A 16,115-nucleotide genomic window follows, 5' to 3' on the forward strand; every position below is an offset into this window, starting at 1 on the left:
CTGCAGACTCATCCTCCTCTACCTTGCCATTAATGATGGGGTTTCTCTAAATTTGGTTCAAGGTCTTTTCACTCTACATTTTTCTCCCTAGGCTAATCACAGAAGTCTCCTAGAGATACCCATTTGTGTCCCCGGTGTATAGGTAAAAATAGAATGTTTGAATTTCTGTGGAGATACATAGATTCTATTTTTGAGCTCTAGACAAGTTTATCTAACTGCCTGATACATTCATTCATGAATCCATTCATTCAATAAATATATCACAGCCTCCATGAGTAAGGCACTGTTCTGTGCTCTGATCATATAGCAATGAACAAAACAAATCACTGCTCTCATGGAGCTTATGTTCTAATGAAATAAATAAATACTATAGTAGAAGGTAGTAAGTTTTATGGAAGCAAAGAAAGCAGGGTAAGGGAATGCTTCCTTGGATGAGGAGTTGGAACAGTGTTACAATTTTAAATAAAGTAGTCAGGATATGCCTCACTGCAAAGATGACAGAAGATGAAACTTTACAGCTAGACTTAGGTGATGAGAATAATGTAGATATTGGGTTAGACTGTTCAGACAAAGGAAAAGCCAAGTCAGAGGTTCCAGGGTAGGTTCCTTGACATGTTCAAGGAACAGCAGTAAGGCTAGTGTGCCTGGAGTGAGAAGAATAGGAAGGGATATCCAAGAGGGTACTGGTATCCAGGTAGTGTAGGGCAGGGGTTGGCAAACTTTCAGTAAAAAGTCAGGTAAGCATTTTAGCTTTTGTGGGCCATGTAAAGTCTCTTCCCCATATTTTTCCCTTCTCTTTCTTTTTAAGAAAGGACTTTTTAATAATGTGAAACTCATTCTTAGCTTATCCTCCTTAAGGACCCTAGGCTGGATTTTGTCCTCCCCTCTACCTGTCCATAGTTGCTCAATCAACCCATGGTGTTAGACCTTGTATGCATTACAAAGAGGCACCTCACACTCAACCTGTGTATGCCTGTTACTTATGTTTCCTGCCTAGGCAGGTGTCTAATATTATTGTTCACCCAGTTACTCTGGTCAAAAGCCTGTCAGTCATCCATGAAACCTTTCACTATTGACCCTTCATAACAAATCCGTTGCCAATCTCTATTAGTTTTACCACCTAAATTTCTCTAGTATCTGTCTACATCATCACCCTAGTCTAAGCATGAACCATAGTTTCCTAACTGATCTCTGTACATCTACTTTTGCTCTCTTTCAATTCTGTCTTGACACATTTTCCAGATTGATCCTTTAGAATCATGCCAATCTTTCTGCCAGAAATATTCATGGCTTCTCCATGAACAGATTTGTCAGGTTCCTACAGTTTCTCTGGTCTCATTTTATAGACACTTCTCTTCTTTTCATTCTCTGCTTTTCAGTTCTTACATGTCTTACTGCTCCCTCTTGTCCAGAATCTTGGCACCTGCCCTTTCCTTTGCCTGGGATACTTTTTGCTTCTGCCCTGCACTTCTCACCATCCTGTAGACTTTAGTTCAAACCATTTAGCAACTATCTTTGGATACCTAGTTTTTGTCAGTCCTGTTCTAGGCACTATGTGAACAAATAACTCAGATAAAATACATAATAAACTTCGTCTTGCATAGTTTATAGGCTAGTGCATTTATCCTTGAACTCCATTAGCCAGTCGATTCTGAATGTAATAAATCCTTGCAGCAGCAAGTGTCTCATCTTTGAAGCGGTTACGTTTGCCTTTCACATTTATTTGTGTGATTTTTTGACTAATTTCTGTTTTTCGCAATATGCTACAGACTCCATAAGAATATGGATTCGATTACTCCCTTACCCCGCCATCATTGCCTCTCTAGAGGTGAACACAGTGTTTAACACATTAATAGAGATTCAATAGACAGTTTTTGAACTGACACCTTAATGAGTTAATTGATGAAAAAATTAAAGTTGTGACCTCTTAATTTCCTCCTCAGGACTCCATAAGATGGACTTCTATTTCCTTCCATTTTTTGTGTAAATACATATATATATTAATATTTGTATTTTTTTATTATCAGCTTTGGAGTAGGTAATCATTCTTTTGGATCATGTAAACATGTTATCAAAATTAAATTATGATTTCTTCAAGTTAAAATTACATTGAGTATACCTTTTGGACTTTTTTTTAACCAAGAAAATTATATTAGGTTCTTCTAACTACAGAAGTTTAACAATCACTTTAGGAATTTATTACTATTAAGAATAAGATAAATGACTTAAAAATCACATATAAATACAGAAATAATTTTTTTTTTAGAAAAATAAATTTATTTATTCCTGTAATACCCACTAAACAATTAGGAAACTTAAAACTTAAGCTTAAACAAGATCTTCAGAGTAATCAATGGTGAAGCCAGGAGTAAAATAATCAAAATTATTGCCAGTTACTGAGACCTGGTTAGTTAATTCATATTAATAAGTCAGTTTCTATACAGTTATTATTATGTATGTAGGTTTTTTAAATCCCTTATTCCATCCTCTGTGTGACATAAAAGTTTTAGACTGCTTTGAAACGCATTGTATTACTAAAATATTTATTTTAATCTTGATTTTGTGATTCATCAGGTGATTCTGGACAAAGATTAAGAATGTGGATCAAGCAGGTTTTAAATCAAGATTTAACATTCCAACACATAAAAATTATTTATCCAACAGCTCCTCCCAGGTATGTAGTAATTTATCTCACTTGTCAATATAACTCTGTGGCATAAAATATATGTAAAGAGATGTGCCAGCTAGGAGTTCTTTAAGCTTGATTTTGTATTTAAGATACTTTAAATTAGAGTACTTTGTCCCCAGAATGTATCCTTTATTGCAGTGACACTGTTGGACCAAGTTTTGTCAGATGAGTAATTTATTCCCTCTCTGTAAAGCATTCCCTAAAGCTCTGAATTTAAACTGTGTCCCAAGCATGGCTTATGTAACTCTGCTTCCTCTTGCCCTGCAGATTGCTCAACTTTCATACTTTATTCTTCCCTACATTCACCCCAAAAGGAAACTTAATAACTCCAACAAGTATAATCTTTCTAATAATTTAGTTAAGCCAGAGTTCATAATCTCTGGAAAAGGGTTTTATGGCATTCTTTCCACATTTAAAAGGATTATTAAGAAACAATGTTATGCTTTTTTAATCAGTAAACCAGAGTAGGAAGATGGAATTGACTACTTAATAAATATTTAGGTTATATAACCTGTAGGTGTGTGCAACAAAATTCACAGTAATAAAACTGCTATAGTTTTGAGATCTAACTGCCCTTTGTAAATATTAAATTAACATCTGCATAGTCTTTTATTTGGAACATATGTCGTAAATCAAGTATTGGGGATTTTTTTTGGTTAAGTGAAATGATACGTGGAGTTATGCCCCAATCTGATTTGTCATAATCTGTTCTTGATTTTTTTTTTTCTTTTTCTTTTTCTGAGACAGAGTCTCGCTCTGTTGCCCAGGCTGGAGTGCAGTGGCGCAGTCTTGGCCCACTGCAGCCTTTGCCTCCCAAATTCGAAGGATTCTTCTGCCTCAGCCTCCTGAGTAGCTGAGAATACAGGCGTGTGACACCACGCCTAGCTAATTTTAAAGACAAGGTTTTGCCATGTTGGCTAGGCTGGTCTGGAACTCTTGACCTGAGGTGATCCACTCACCTCGGCCTCCCAAAAAGTGCTGGTATAACAGACATGAACCACTGCGCCCAGCCTGTTCTTGATTTTTTCTTATCAGGCATACTATGCAAATGCCTTGCTTTATGTTTCCGTTAACTTAGTATTAAAGAGAAATAAAACCAGAACTTCAAGGACGTTTTTATATGTACTAATAAGAATTTACTTACTTTAATTGATAGAATTGAAAAAGAGAGAACAAAATGATAATGTAAGACTGAAGACTCAAAGGAGTTATTATTTAAATGTAATTTTAGTAGAGTTCAAAAGTTTGGTAATGTAGTTGAAAGACCTAGTCACCAGTGGTTATTTTTGTGCTCTAAATTGCATGTCTTTGAAAATGTCAAAAGAGCTTTTTGTTACTGATTTTTAGGGTAGTTGAGTTGGAAGGAAGAAACATAGTGGTATTTCTGCAGAGAGGAAAGAAGTTCATTTCTGCCTAAATATAAATACAATTGTCTAATTAATCATAAGACCATTGAAAACCTTATTCTAGGAATTAATGTTTTTTATCTTAAGAATTTCACGTCATTACCCATTGTGATAGGAATTCTAGACAGTATTTCTCAAACTTTAGGCCGGAGGTATTTCAGAAAATCCAGAAATCTCCATGTGCACTAAGCGCTATTTGTGGTTGCTGTTGTGATTTAGTAAAATATGAAATCATTGGACTAGCCAGCTTCATAGTAGCTTTTTGTTATACAGTTTTATAATCAATAGCTATTTGGACAGATCATCAAACATTTTAGACCATATTCACCAACAGAAGTGTAATATGAGCTACAAATAAATTAAAATTTTCTTGATACCACATTATAAAAAGGAAGAAATATGTAAAATTTTAACAATACATTTTATTTAACCCAGTATATTCAAAATATTCAACATGTAATTGGTATACAATTATTAGTGATATTTTATATTTTCACACTAAATTTTCAAAAATTGGCATGTGTTTTACATATACTACATATCTTACTTCTCTGATGCCAGCTAATTACACTTAAGTTAAATAATAGTGAAAATTAAGTTCCTCAAGTTGCACTGGCTACATTTATGTGCTTCAAAACCTTATGTGGTGGGGGCTGCCATTTTCTACAGCTTAGTTTTAGACCTTAAAGAGGAGTTCCCATATACAATATATTTGGAGCCACTGTTCTAGATTAAGTCATCATTTTTACTTATGCATACAATACTTACTGGTTTGCTCAAGTTTTCACTTATTAGTAGCGAAACATAGAAGATTTCCACCACATTACTTTAATTATTAAATTATTTAATTGCAATAGAAAATGAAGCTGGCATAAAGTTGAGAACAAACATAGTTGACTCTTGGTAAGCATAAAAAACATAAGGCTCAATTTGTGGGAGTGAAAGTGTGAGGGTGTGCAAGAATGAAGCCTCTTGATCCGGACCATTTGGTCTTCCGTGAGCATTAGATATAGGAACACATGGGTTTGGTTAATACTGTAAGGCAGTTCAATGGAGGTCAGTTAAGAGAGATATCATACTTAGTATATTACAATTAGCTGATTTTTTCCTACCTTGTGCTAGACTAATTTTCTAAAACAGTTTATATGATACTTACTTCTGTATTCCTACAGACACTGAAGGATACAGTATCTCTAAGCACTTAGCATAGAACCTGACAAATAGATGTTTAGTGAATATCGAATAAATATCTTGCAATATTTGCTTGTTATAATTTAAAATAGTGTAATAGGAATGAGTAATTGTGGGTATTTATATATAATACTAATATTTTAATTGTATAATAGTTTATGCCTATGTGAGGTTTTAAAAAGCATATTTTGTTGTGGTAAATAATCTAAGAATTGTTGTTCATAAGGGGTTGTAGTTACTTGTCCTAGGGCGTGACCCAGTAATAGGTTAATTGAATGAGCACAAGATTATGGGCCACTTTTAACTAATGAGTCTCAACTTGAGGAGCATTGCGGTATCATTAAGTCTACAGCTTTTAACTGGTTTCCACACTTCAGAATGCTGTTTGATAGTATTTTATTAGAATGCTCTGGCATTCATGGTGTACTTTGGTGTTTTAAGACTTCTAACTGATGTTCCTAACACATGACCCTGTTTAGGCAAGCAGTTTGGGCATAGATTTATTGTCCTTGCTTTTGTAGCATAATATGGCTTCATTTGGGGTTGTAAGGATAGTTGCTACCTTCCATCTATTATGGCAGTGTTTCTTGTGCTGCTAATAAGAGAGACTCTGGTGTCATCTACCTTGCTTGCTACCTTTCCGATGACATCTAAAGGAGGCATGTGATAGATACGTGCCTTCCTTAACTCTCACTTTTTTTAATGTGATTGGTTCAGGATAAAAATGAATTTTAACAACCTTTTTAAAAATTTATCAAGATTTCATGCTTTAACATTTTACTACATCTTTCCAATATTGTCCACATTTCTGGTATTTATTCTCTCTCCTGTTTTTTTTCTTTTGCCACTTGTAAACCTGTAAGTTTTTCTCTACTACAGATATTTCATGGACTATGTTATTCCTATAGGGTATAATGAAGATATTACTTGGCTTGTAAAATCATTCAATTGATGGCATGTAAATGATATTCAGGGTTTACCTGCCTGTTAGTTGGCCAGTTTTGTCCTAGAATGTATCTAGTCTCCCGTTACATGGAAATGATGCTTACTATTATGTGGCTTTACCCAAGCCAGTATTTATAGAAATGAGTGAAAATGAAACGTATAAAAGCAGGTTTAAGCTTTATTAACTTTGGTACACAATGCCAAACCTATTTCCAGAGAGACTGTAACAGTTGACAGCCTCGCCAGCAGTATTCAATATTCCCATTTATCTCACATCCTCCTGAATACTTTCCATTGTCTTTTTAATTTTAGACAAACCAGTAGATGTGTAATGGTATCTTATTGTGCTTTTAATTAATATTTCTTTAACGCTGATGTTCCACACTGTTTCATATGCTTATTGAGCATTTAAATATCCTCAAAAGAAATGCCCACTCAGATTATTTGCCCATTCTTTTTATTTGGTCATCTTTTTCTATTGATTTGTTGGAGCTCTATAGTTTTTTGGCTACAGTTTATTATTGTTGTTGGATATATGAATACAAATACCTTCTCTTTGTGGTTTGCATTTTCACATTCTTAATGACATCTTGTGGACATAAGTTCTAACATGTTTCTTTAAAATTACAGTGAAATACAAAAATTGTATGTGCATAGTTAATTTTGATAAATTATAGTACAGAGAATTTTGGTAACTTTATGCACCTATTTACCTCAATTAAGTTGGAGAATATTCTCATCACCGCAGAAAGTTTCCTCGTGCTTCTTTCAAGTCAATTCCCATCTCATGTGTTATTGTTTGGATATCTATTACTATAGCATAGTTTGGCTTGTTCTTGAATTTCAGTTAAATGGAGTCATTAGGGAAATGATTTAATGTAATCTTGTGTCTGGCTTCTTTTATTCAACTTGGTATTTTTAGAGTTCATCTATATTTGTGATGTGTATATCAATAGTTCAATTTTAAAAATTCTAAGTAGGTATTGTATAAATATACCACAATTTATTTATTTATCTACTGTTGTTACACATTTGGAGAACTAATGAATAATGTTACCATAAATATTCTTGTTACAAGTCTTTTTGTGAGCATAATTTGAATTCTTATCTAGACTCTATTCCATTGGTCTGTTGGTCTAATCTTATATTAGTACAAAATTGTTTTAATTATCATAGCTGTATAGAAAATTTTGAAACCAAGTGGTATAAGTTTTGCTCATTCTATGTTACTTGCATTTACGTGTAAATTGTAGAACCTGCTCTTCAGTTTTACAAAACACCTGTTTGGATTTTGATTGAAATTTCATGGAATCTAATTTGATTTAGAGAAAATAGATGCCTTCTAATACATACACATGGTATGTCTCACCATTTATTTAGGTCTTTATTAATTTCTCTCAGAAGTGATTTGGAGTTTTTAGTGTAGAAGTCTTTTGCTAAATTTATTTACAAGTATTTCGTTTCTTCATGTTATTGTAAATGGAATTTTAAAAAATTTAATTTTTAAATTGTTGCTAGTACAGAGAAATAAATTTACTTTTTTATTTTCTCCTGTGTCCTCCTATCTTTCTAAATTCACTTATTTCTAGTACTTATTTAGTATATTCCTTATGAATTTTCTGTATGCATTTTATTTCATTGTCTTGCTTTTTTGAACTTGTTTGAACTTCCAGTACCATGTTAAATAGAAGTGAGTACTTCCTTCCTGTGTAATCTTAGAGGGGAAGTGTTCAGTATTTCACTGTTAAGTGTGATGTTAGTTCTAGGGTTTTTTTTGTATTTTTGCCTTTTTTTTAATATCGAGGACATTTCTTTGCCTAATTAGCCGAGAGGTTTCTTTGTGAATTTATCAAATGCTTTTCTATGTCCTTTGAAATAGCCGTGGTTTTTATCTTTCATTTTGTTAACACAGTGAATTACATTAATGGATTTCCAAGTCTTAAACCAACCTTACATTCCTGAGATAAACCCTTTTGTAATGTATTATCCTTTTTATATGTATCTAAATTCGTTTTGCTAATACTTTGGTAAAGAATTTTATGTCTGTGTTCATGAGGAATATTGTTCTGTGATTTTCTTTAATGCCTTTGAAAAACTTTATCATCAGGATTATGCTAGTCTCTTAAAAGCATTGGGAAGGATTCCCTTCTCTGTGTCTGAGTTTATGTTATTTCTTCCTTAAATGTTTGATAAAATTCACTAGTGAAATTACCTGAACCTGAGATTTCCTTGTATGAAGGTTTTGGTAATGAATTCAATTTCTTTCATGAAACCAAGATATTCAGATTTTATATTTATTTTTATGCCAGTTTTGATAATGTGTGTTTCTTATGAAATTTGTATCTTTTTTCTGATTTGTCAAATTTATTGACACAAAGATGTTCATGATATTTCCTTTTAATGCTTTTATGATTTGTTGTTGATACATTTTATTTCATTACTGGTAATAATTTGTATATTTTCTCTTTTTTTTCGTGGTTCATCTTACCAAGAGGTTACCAATTTTATTAAGCTTTTGTAGAACCAACTTTGGCTTTCTTATTTTCTCTCTTAATTGCTTTCTATTTCATTTATATCTATTCTTATATTTCTTATTTTCTTCTATTTACATTAAATCTGTACATTTCTCACTAATATTACTTTAGCTAAGTTCCACTAATTTTTTCTCTCTCTTTTTATTTGTGTTGAAATGTTTTCAAATCTTCATGGTCCCATTGCTGTACTTATATAACAGACCACCCCAAATAATAATAGTTTTGTTACGTTCACAAATTTTGTGGGCTAAGAATTCAGAAGGGGGCCAGTAGTTATGACTTGATCTGGGGCCTCTCCTATGGGGAAACTTGAAGACTGGTGATGACTCGTCATGTGATTGCTAGGAACTGGAATCATCTGAAGGCTCACTCACATATATGGCATAATGCTGGATATATGGCATAAAGACCTTCCTTTGGTCTTATTACTGTAACACCTATGTGAGACCTCACCATGTAGTATCTTGGGCTTCCTGGCAGCATGGAGGCTGGATTCCAAGAGCAAGTGTCTAAAGAGAACCAGACCTATAGACCTAGTGTTAGCAGTAACATAGTACTCTTCCCTCGTTAGTTAAAAGACTACTTAGAATCAAGCGGAGAAAACAGACTTCTGTTTCTTGATGAAGTGTCAGACAGAGTTACACTGTAAGAAGGGCATGTGGGATGGAAGGTATTACTCTGGCCAGTTACGGAAAATATAGTTCTGGGACCTATATAACCCATGGGTCCCAAATAACCCATAAGTTCTGGGTCCTCATTAACCCAGGAGTTATTTAGAAATATGTTCTTTCCAGATATTTGGAGCTCTTCTAGATATTCTTATTACTGCTGCTATCTAGTTTCATTTCATTATTGTTAGAGAAAATAGCCTGTATGATTTTCTTCTTTTTGATACTCATTGGGACCTTTTTATGGCTTTGCATATGGTCTATCTTGGTGACTATTACTGTGCATTTCTGTGTGTCATGTTCTATAAATGTTAATGGTTCACGGTGTTTGAAAGCATCACATCAATTCTGTATATGCTTAGTGATTACTTTTCTAAGTTGTTCTGTTAGTTACCAAGGGATGGGTATTAAAACCTCTGTGATTGTAGATTGGTCTGTTTCTCCCTTTAGTTCTGTCAGTTTTCTCTTTATGTATTTTTAGGCTATATTATTAGGTGCATATTCATGTAGTATTATTGTCTTTTTATGGCTACTTTTATCTATAAAATGTTCCTTTTTAATTTGTGGTAATACTCTGTTGTGCTGTGTTTAATAAAAATATAGTATACCTCAACTTCCCTATGCTTACTGTTTACATGACACTTTTCATCCTTTTACCTTTTGATTAGAGCTGTACAGTATGTCTTTGTCCATTCTTTTGCTTTTAACCTACCTATATCATTGTATTTAAAGTGGATTTCTTATAGACAACACATAGTTGGGTTTTGTTTTCATCTTTAACCAAGCTGATAATTTGTCTTCCAAGTGATTTGTTTAAGCAATTTACATCTTGAATTTAGGTCTACTGCTTTTCATTCCTCTGTTTCTCTTTTATACTTTCTACTGAATTATTCATTTTTTAATACACCATTTTACTTTATTTTTTTCTGATTGCCGTAGGGATTATTATGTACATAGCACAGATTTTTTACCTACTTAGAGTTCTTTGTTGGTTTTTTTTTTTCCTTGTAACTATATAGGTTCCTTTATCCTCATCTTGTGTATGTTATAGTTTTCGTATGTATTTTGTCTGCATACATTGAAAACTGTACCAAACAAGGTTATAATTTTTGTTTTCAACAGTCAACCATATTTTAAAGAGCTTAAGAGGAGAACAATAGTTTATTGTATTTACTCAGTTGTGGTCTATTATAGCATGTAAGTGTGTTTTGATTAAATTGTGAATTACCATTTTGATTATAAGGTATCCATTTTCCTCAACTATATGTAATAGATGTTTTAAATCAGCTAAGGTAGGGGCATATTCAGTAAAACTCAGCAGTTAGTTTGCTGTGTTGATTTAGATGGAAAATACTGCTTTTTTTTTTTTTTTTTTTCCCCACTGTAGTAATTTGGACTCTTTAATTCAAGTGCCCAATAAAGATTTTTATTTCTATGACATGCTTTAGCTATATTTACAATTAGAGATTTTCTTAGTTTGTGTTTATTATCAGAATTTCCATTTAAAAATACTTTTTAACAAGCCACTTATGATTTATATGATAATATAGTTTCTTTTGGTGTTTTAAAAAATTATAAAAGTAATAAGATTTGCATAGTGCCCATACGTTTGGATTCACTGTTTTTCCACATAAAGTCCATGTTTGTATTTTTCAGTAAATATCTATTCTAAAATAAACTAGGCATTTTTTTATTTAGGCATCGTAAACAATTGAATTCCTCTTTACTCCATCACTTAGGATTCCTATCTGAAGCATGGTAGTAGGAGAGCCCTCTCCTGATAACGGTAGATCTGTACTACAAGTATGCTAGTAAGGAACCCTACTAAAAACAGCTACTTTGAAGAAATAATGTACTTCTTTGGTAAGTATTAGGTATGTTTAAATATGCACTAGTATGAAAAAGTTTTCCTAGGTATGGTTTTTTAAAAAAGGAACAAAAATGAACTGTTTTCTACAAAACACAGTGTAGATTTTACAAGAGTTAAAGTCAAAATATGTTTGAAGCAAAAATAATTTTAAACATGGTTATTTCTAACTGACACAAATTATTCCCAAGTGACACAGATGATTACTGAAATTTATTCAGCAAATATTTAGCATCTATTCTATGTCAGGCTTTGTTCTTAGCACCTGGGCTATGTCTGTGGAAAGGATAAAGTCCCTGCTGTCATGTAGAGACAGAAAATAAAGGGAAATTAAATGTAATAATTTCAAATAGTGATAAATGGTATTAAGACTGTTAAATAGAATAATGGGATAGAGAGTATATGTGTGTGTTGTGGGGTAAAAGGGAGGTATATTTTCAGTTGGAGAGTCAAAGAAGCTCCCCTGAGAAGGTGACACTTGAGCTGAGACCTAAATGAACAGTCGGAGCCCACCATGCAGAAATGTTGCAAAGAGCCCTCTAAGTAGTGGGGATATCAGATGCAAAGTCACTCAACTGATAATGAGCTTGTCCTATTTGAAGAAAAGGAAGTGACAGATGTGACTGGAACCTAGTGAATGGTGGGAGAAGTGGTATGCAATGAGGATAAAGAGGAAGACTGGTGCCAGTTTGTTAATTTAAAGGTTATAAATGACCTTTGGATTTTATGACTTTAAGGCAACACAGATCAAAAACAACTTAGTGTCAAACTGAATGTCAACTCTTTTTTTTTAACCTTGGACATTTTATTCTAGCTTAATATTTTACCAATGTGTAATGGGTTGATTGATTGATTAACTTAGGAACCACACAGATGTTCTTTGCCAAACATATTTATTTATTGTGGTAATGTCTGAGGAGTTTTATACCAGCTAATAAAGTGATTTATTTGAGGAAGAAGGTGAATGAGTATAACATATGTGACAGTTTTTAGCTGTTTAAAAAACAAACTTTATATTTTATTTAAATGTTATTCTAACATTTTAGGAGATTTATACATTCTTGGTTATGCTTTCTTAGCAAGAAAGTTCTAAATTATTTTTTTCTCGTTAACTTTTCTCAATTACTCCATTTGAAGAGAATTTTAATTTTTTTAACTACCACATTAGTAAAATACTTACATTGGGATTCTACCTCTACTGAGCATCTATCTCTAATTAAGGTATTGTCAAAAAAAGAAAAGTTAAGTGAATGTCACTTTTTTCCATTAATGGCTGAGTTCCCAGAATGATTCACATTTTAGCCTATGATATCATCCTTATTTAAGTATTTAGACAGACAAATAAACACAGAAATAGCAGCGTCAAATGAAAAGGGAAGTAGAAACAATTCAAAAGGGTAACAGGCTCATTGGAATTTTAAAGTGAGTGTTGTATTTTTGATATTTTGATTTAGAACTTCACCGTGATTTTAGTGACAGTTTGACTACAATTTGGGGTTTCATTTTGTCTGACAATGACTATTTGGAAAACATCTACTCTCATTTTCAGGGATTCTGGGAGGAGGAAGGTTTGAATGCTTTCTGCCTTCTCTCCCCTTCTAATTCCAATTTATCTACCTTTCTAGAGCCACACAGCTTCTGGGGTCAGAAGGCATATGGGGTTGTGGGATAATTTGTGCTCTGTAGGAGTCCTACTATAGAGTTGGTGCAAGATTTTATCTTTTCTGCATGCGTTGAGAGCCTGGATAAAGAGCAATGAAGGAAAAGCTCAGTCTGCAAAAATCTGCCCTCCTCACAGGTTTATGTCATAAAATGTAATTCTCAGACAATAATGCAATATTAATTAGAATTCTAAAAATATTTTTTAAGGATAATTATTTGAAAGTAGTTTAAAGTTTACTAAATTTTTTGATAAATTTATTGGATAATCAAGAACAATAGATGCCTGAGAATAGGTAGGACAAGTATGAAAACACAGACTAGTAGTAATGATGGTAAGGAGAGGGGAACTTACCTTACACAACTTCAGAATATGCTCTAAAACCGCTATAATGTGATTAATGTGATACTAACTTAATAGATAAATAGATTAGTGGAACAAAATAGAGCCTTTCTCAACTACAGCTCTTCAGCTGAATCACAAGACATAGAAAATTATTTGAGTGACTGTTCCCCTGCCCACCGTATATATGATATAGAACTAGCACCATTCTAGATGTGTTGGAGGTAAGTCAGTTCATTATCTATAATGTATGTCTTAGGGCTTAATTCTCTCACAGAAATCAGGTTTAGAGAGACTAGATAATGCAGAACTATAAAATATGTGGCAAAGATAAAATTTCACTGTTTGCTGAGAAGGGTGTCTTCCTCCTTCCCTCCCTTTCTCTCTCTATTTTAATAGCACAAGCACAATTGGCTATCCCATGGAATAAAATGAATTTGAATCCTTAGGTTACTCCATGTATGAAATTCCCCCAAAATTCAAGGCTTAGGTGTAAAAATGAAAACAAAAATCTTAAAAGAAAATCTGGGCTTTTACATATAAAAAAAAAAGTATGGGGCCAGGCACGGTGGCTCACGCCTGTAATCCCAGCACTTTGGGAGGCCGAGGCGGGCGGATCACAAGGTCAGGAGATCAAGACCATCCTGGCTAACATGGTGAAACCCCGTCTCTACTAAAATTACAAAAATTTAGCCGGGCATGGTGGCGGGCGCCTGTAGTACCAGCCACTCAGGAGGCTGAGTCAGGAGAATGGCGCGAACCCGGGAGGCGGAGCTTGCAGTGAGCCGAGATCGCGCCACTGCATTCCAACCTGTGTGACAGGGCGAGAATCCGTCTCAAAAAAAAAACGTATGGATTGGCAGGAGCTTCTTAAGCAAATCTGGAGACCCATAAATTTAATTTTTTTTAAAAAAGGCATTATATCAAATGTGGAGTATTTTATCCAGTTTTTTTAAAAAAACCTTAAATACGTAATAATATCAATATTCAAAATAGACTTGGAAGAAAATGCCTGAAATAAATGTAACAAATATTTGTCAATAATAGACAAGGTACTCTTTTAAACAAGAAAAAAATTGAAACCACAATAGGAAAAAATATAGCAAATGGTATCAGTCAGCAATTTCACTTATGTGGAGTTATAGAACAGACAAAAGAAATCAATATTGATAGACTCACTCAGTAGTTGCCTGGGAAGTTTACGGGAGTTGCTTGTGAAGGGGCATGATGGAATTTTCCAAGGAAAAAGAATGTTCTATATATCACTGTGGAGATGATGGTTGCCTTGTAAAAGGTAATTGAACTGCACACCTAAAATGTGTGTAGTTCAATATAGTTTATATATGTAAATTATACCTCAATAAAGTTGGTTTTAAAACTTCAGTTGATACTCTTAAATGGTAACATTTTAATGTATGTTAGCACCTACTGCTACTAGTGCTGTGGGCAAAAGGACATTTTTGTACCTTTCCTGCAGGAAGGTGAATTTTTACAACTTTTATGGAAGCAACTTTGAGACATCTATTAAGACAAAAATTGTATCTTTTAATCCAACTGTTTCTTCACTGTTTTCCATAGGAATAAAAGTTCTAGTACATAAAAACATGTATGCATATGTTTAATGAAGCATTGTTCTTAGTGACTAAAAACTGGGTACCAAATTAATTCCCATTATTAGAGGAATGGCTGATTAAGTTGTAGAATATCCTTATCATAGGATATAATATAGCCATTAAAAGGGTAAGTTAGAACCGTATCTGATGAAAGGATTTCCATGAGCTATTGTTGAAGGAAAAAAGAATGATGCACATAATAGAATCAGATAGACTACTTTATTTTTGAAAAGCTAATAGTGCTCCAAGAAATAGCCTGTAAATATCATGTTTTTATGTATAAGAATAACATTGAAGGATATATTTCAGATCATTTACACAGTTTACTGAATGTAAAGGACAAGATTTGTGAGGGAGTTGGAGAGAAGAGGAGGAATGGAGAGATGAGTAAAAAATGAATGAGATTTACATTAAAAACATCTACACAATGTGTATATATATATAATTTCATATTTTAAAAATTTTATGTGTCTGCATAAACTTAGGGAAACATTTAAGTTTTTATGCACTGACTTTCAGAGGTATTCATCGTATCCATTTAAATTTTAGAAAACGTTACGAAGTAATGTTTGTATGATTCTATTTGAGTAAATAAAAGATCCCCTGTATATGAATTTTTGTTAAATTTTAATCAGCGCAACTTTCTTGTTTCCAGATTTTTTTTCAGTTTCTCTGAGAAACATTCCAAATATAACCTTTTTGATGCCCAAGCTCCTTAAGTGGATGTCTATTTTGGGGTGATATGATCAATATTGAAAAATGGTGTAATTCTGTTCCCTTCCAGTACCACCCACTAGTCCTAAAGATTGTATGCATCCCAAGGCCAATGACAATTGAATATTTCTAGCTCCTTGGATATGCTGAGGTTCTACTTGGGTTTTTCACTAGAGAAGAAGTACAAAAGCACGTTCAGGTCTCACCTGTTGTCTTTTAACCCTCTATTTTTGTTTTTCAATTTAGCTGCACATTTCATGCTTTTACTTTACTAACTTTGGTGGGTGACAGTATATAGGTAAATTTGAGATGGCAAAGTGGTGGAGGTATTGGTTTGGGAAGAATCCTGTGTCGGGTTCATCAAAGGGAAATATTGTCATTGGTTTAGAGTTCTTTCAAATTACTATAGGCACTTTTGTCACTGGCGGTGTTTTCTTTGGCACTCTGTTTTTTCATCATTATGTGAGGAGAAAGCAGGGCATGCCA

The 16,115-nt window shown here is 33.4% G+C and overlaps 1 protein-coding gene across 2 annotated transcripts in view; it reads left to right on the forward strand.

Moving 5' to 3' along the window:
* Positions 1-16,115, forward strand: part of LYPLAL1 (lysophospholipase like 1) — a 38,774-nt gene that overhangs the window by 3,093 nt on the left and 19,566 nt on the right. For both annotated transcript variants that reach the window (XM_033195484.1, XM_033195485.1), the window contains exon 2: positions 2,575-2,674. In XM_033195484.1, the coding sequence (XP_033051375.1) occupies positions 2,575-2,674 (100 nt within the window). The remainder of the gene's footprint in view (positions 1-2,574; positions 2,675-16,115) is intronic.

Source organism: Trachypithecus francoisi, unplaced genomic scaffold (genome assembly GCF_009764315.1).
Source record: "Trachypithecus francoisi isolate TF-2019V2 unplaced genomic scaffold, Tfra_2.0 Lachesis_group5, whole genome shotgun sequence".
Lineage (NCBI taxonomy): Eukaryota > Metazoa > Chordata > Mammalia > Primates > Cercopithecidae > Trachypithecus > Trachypithecus francoisi.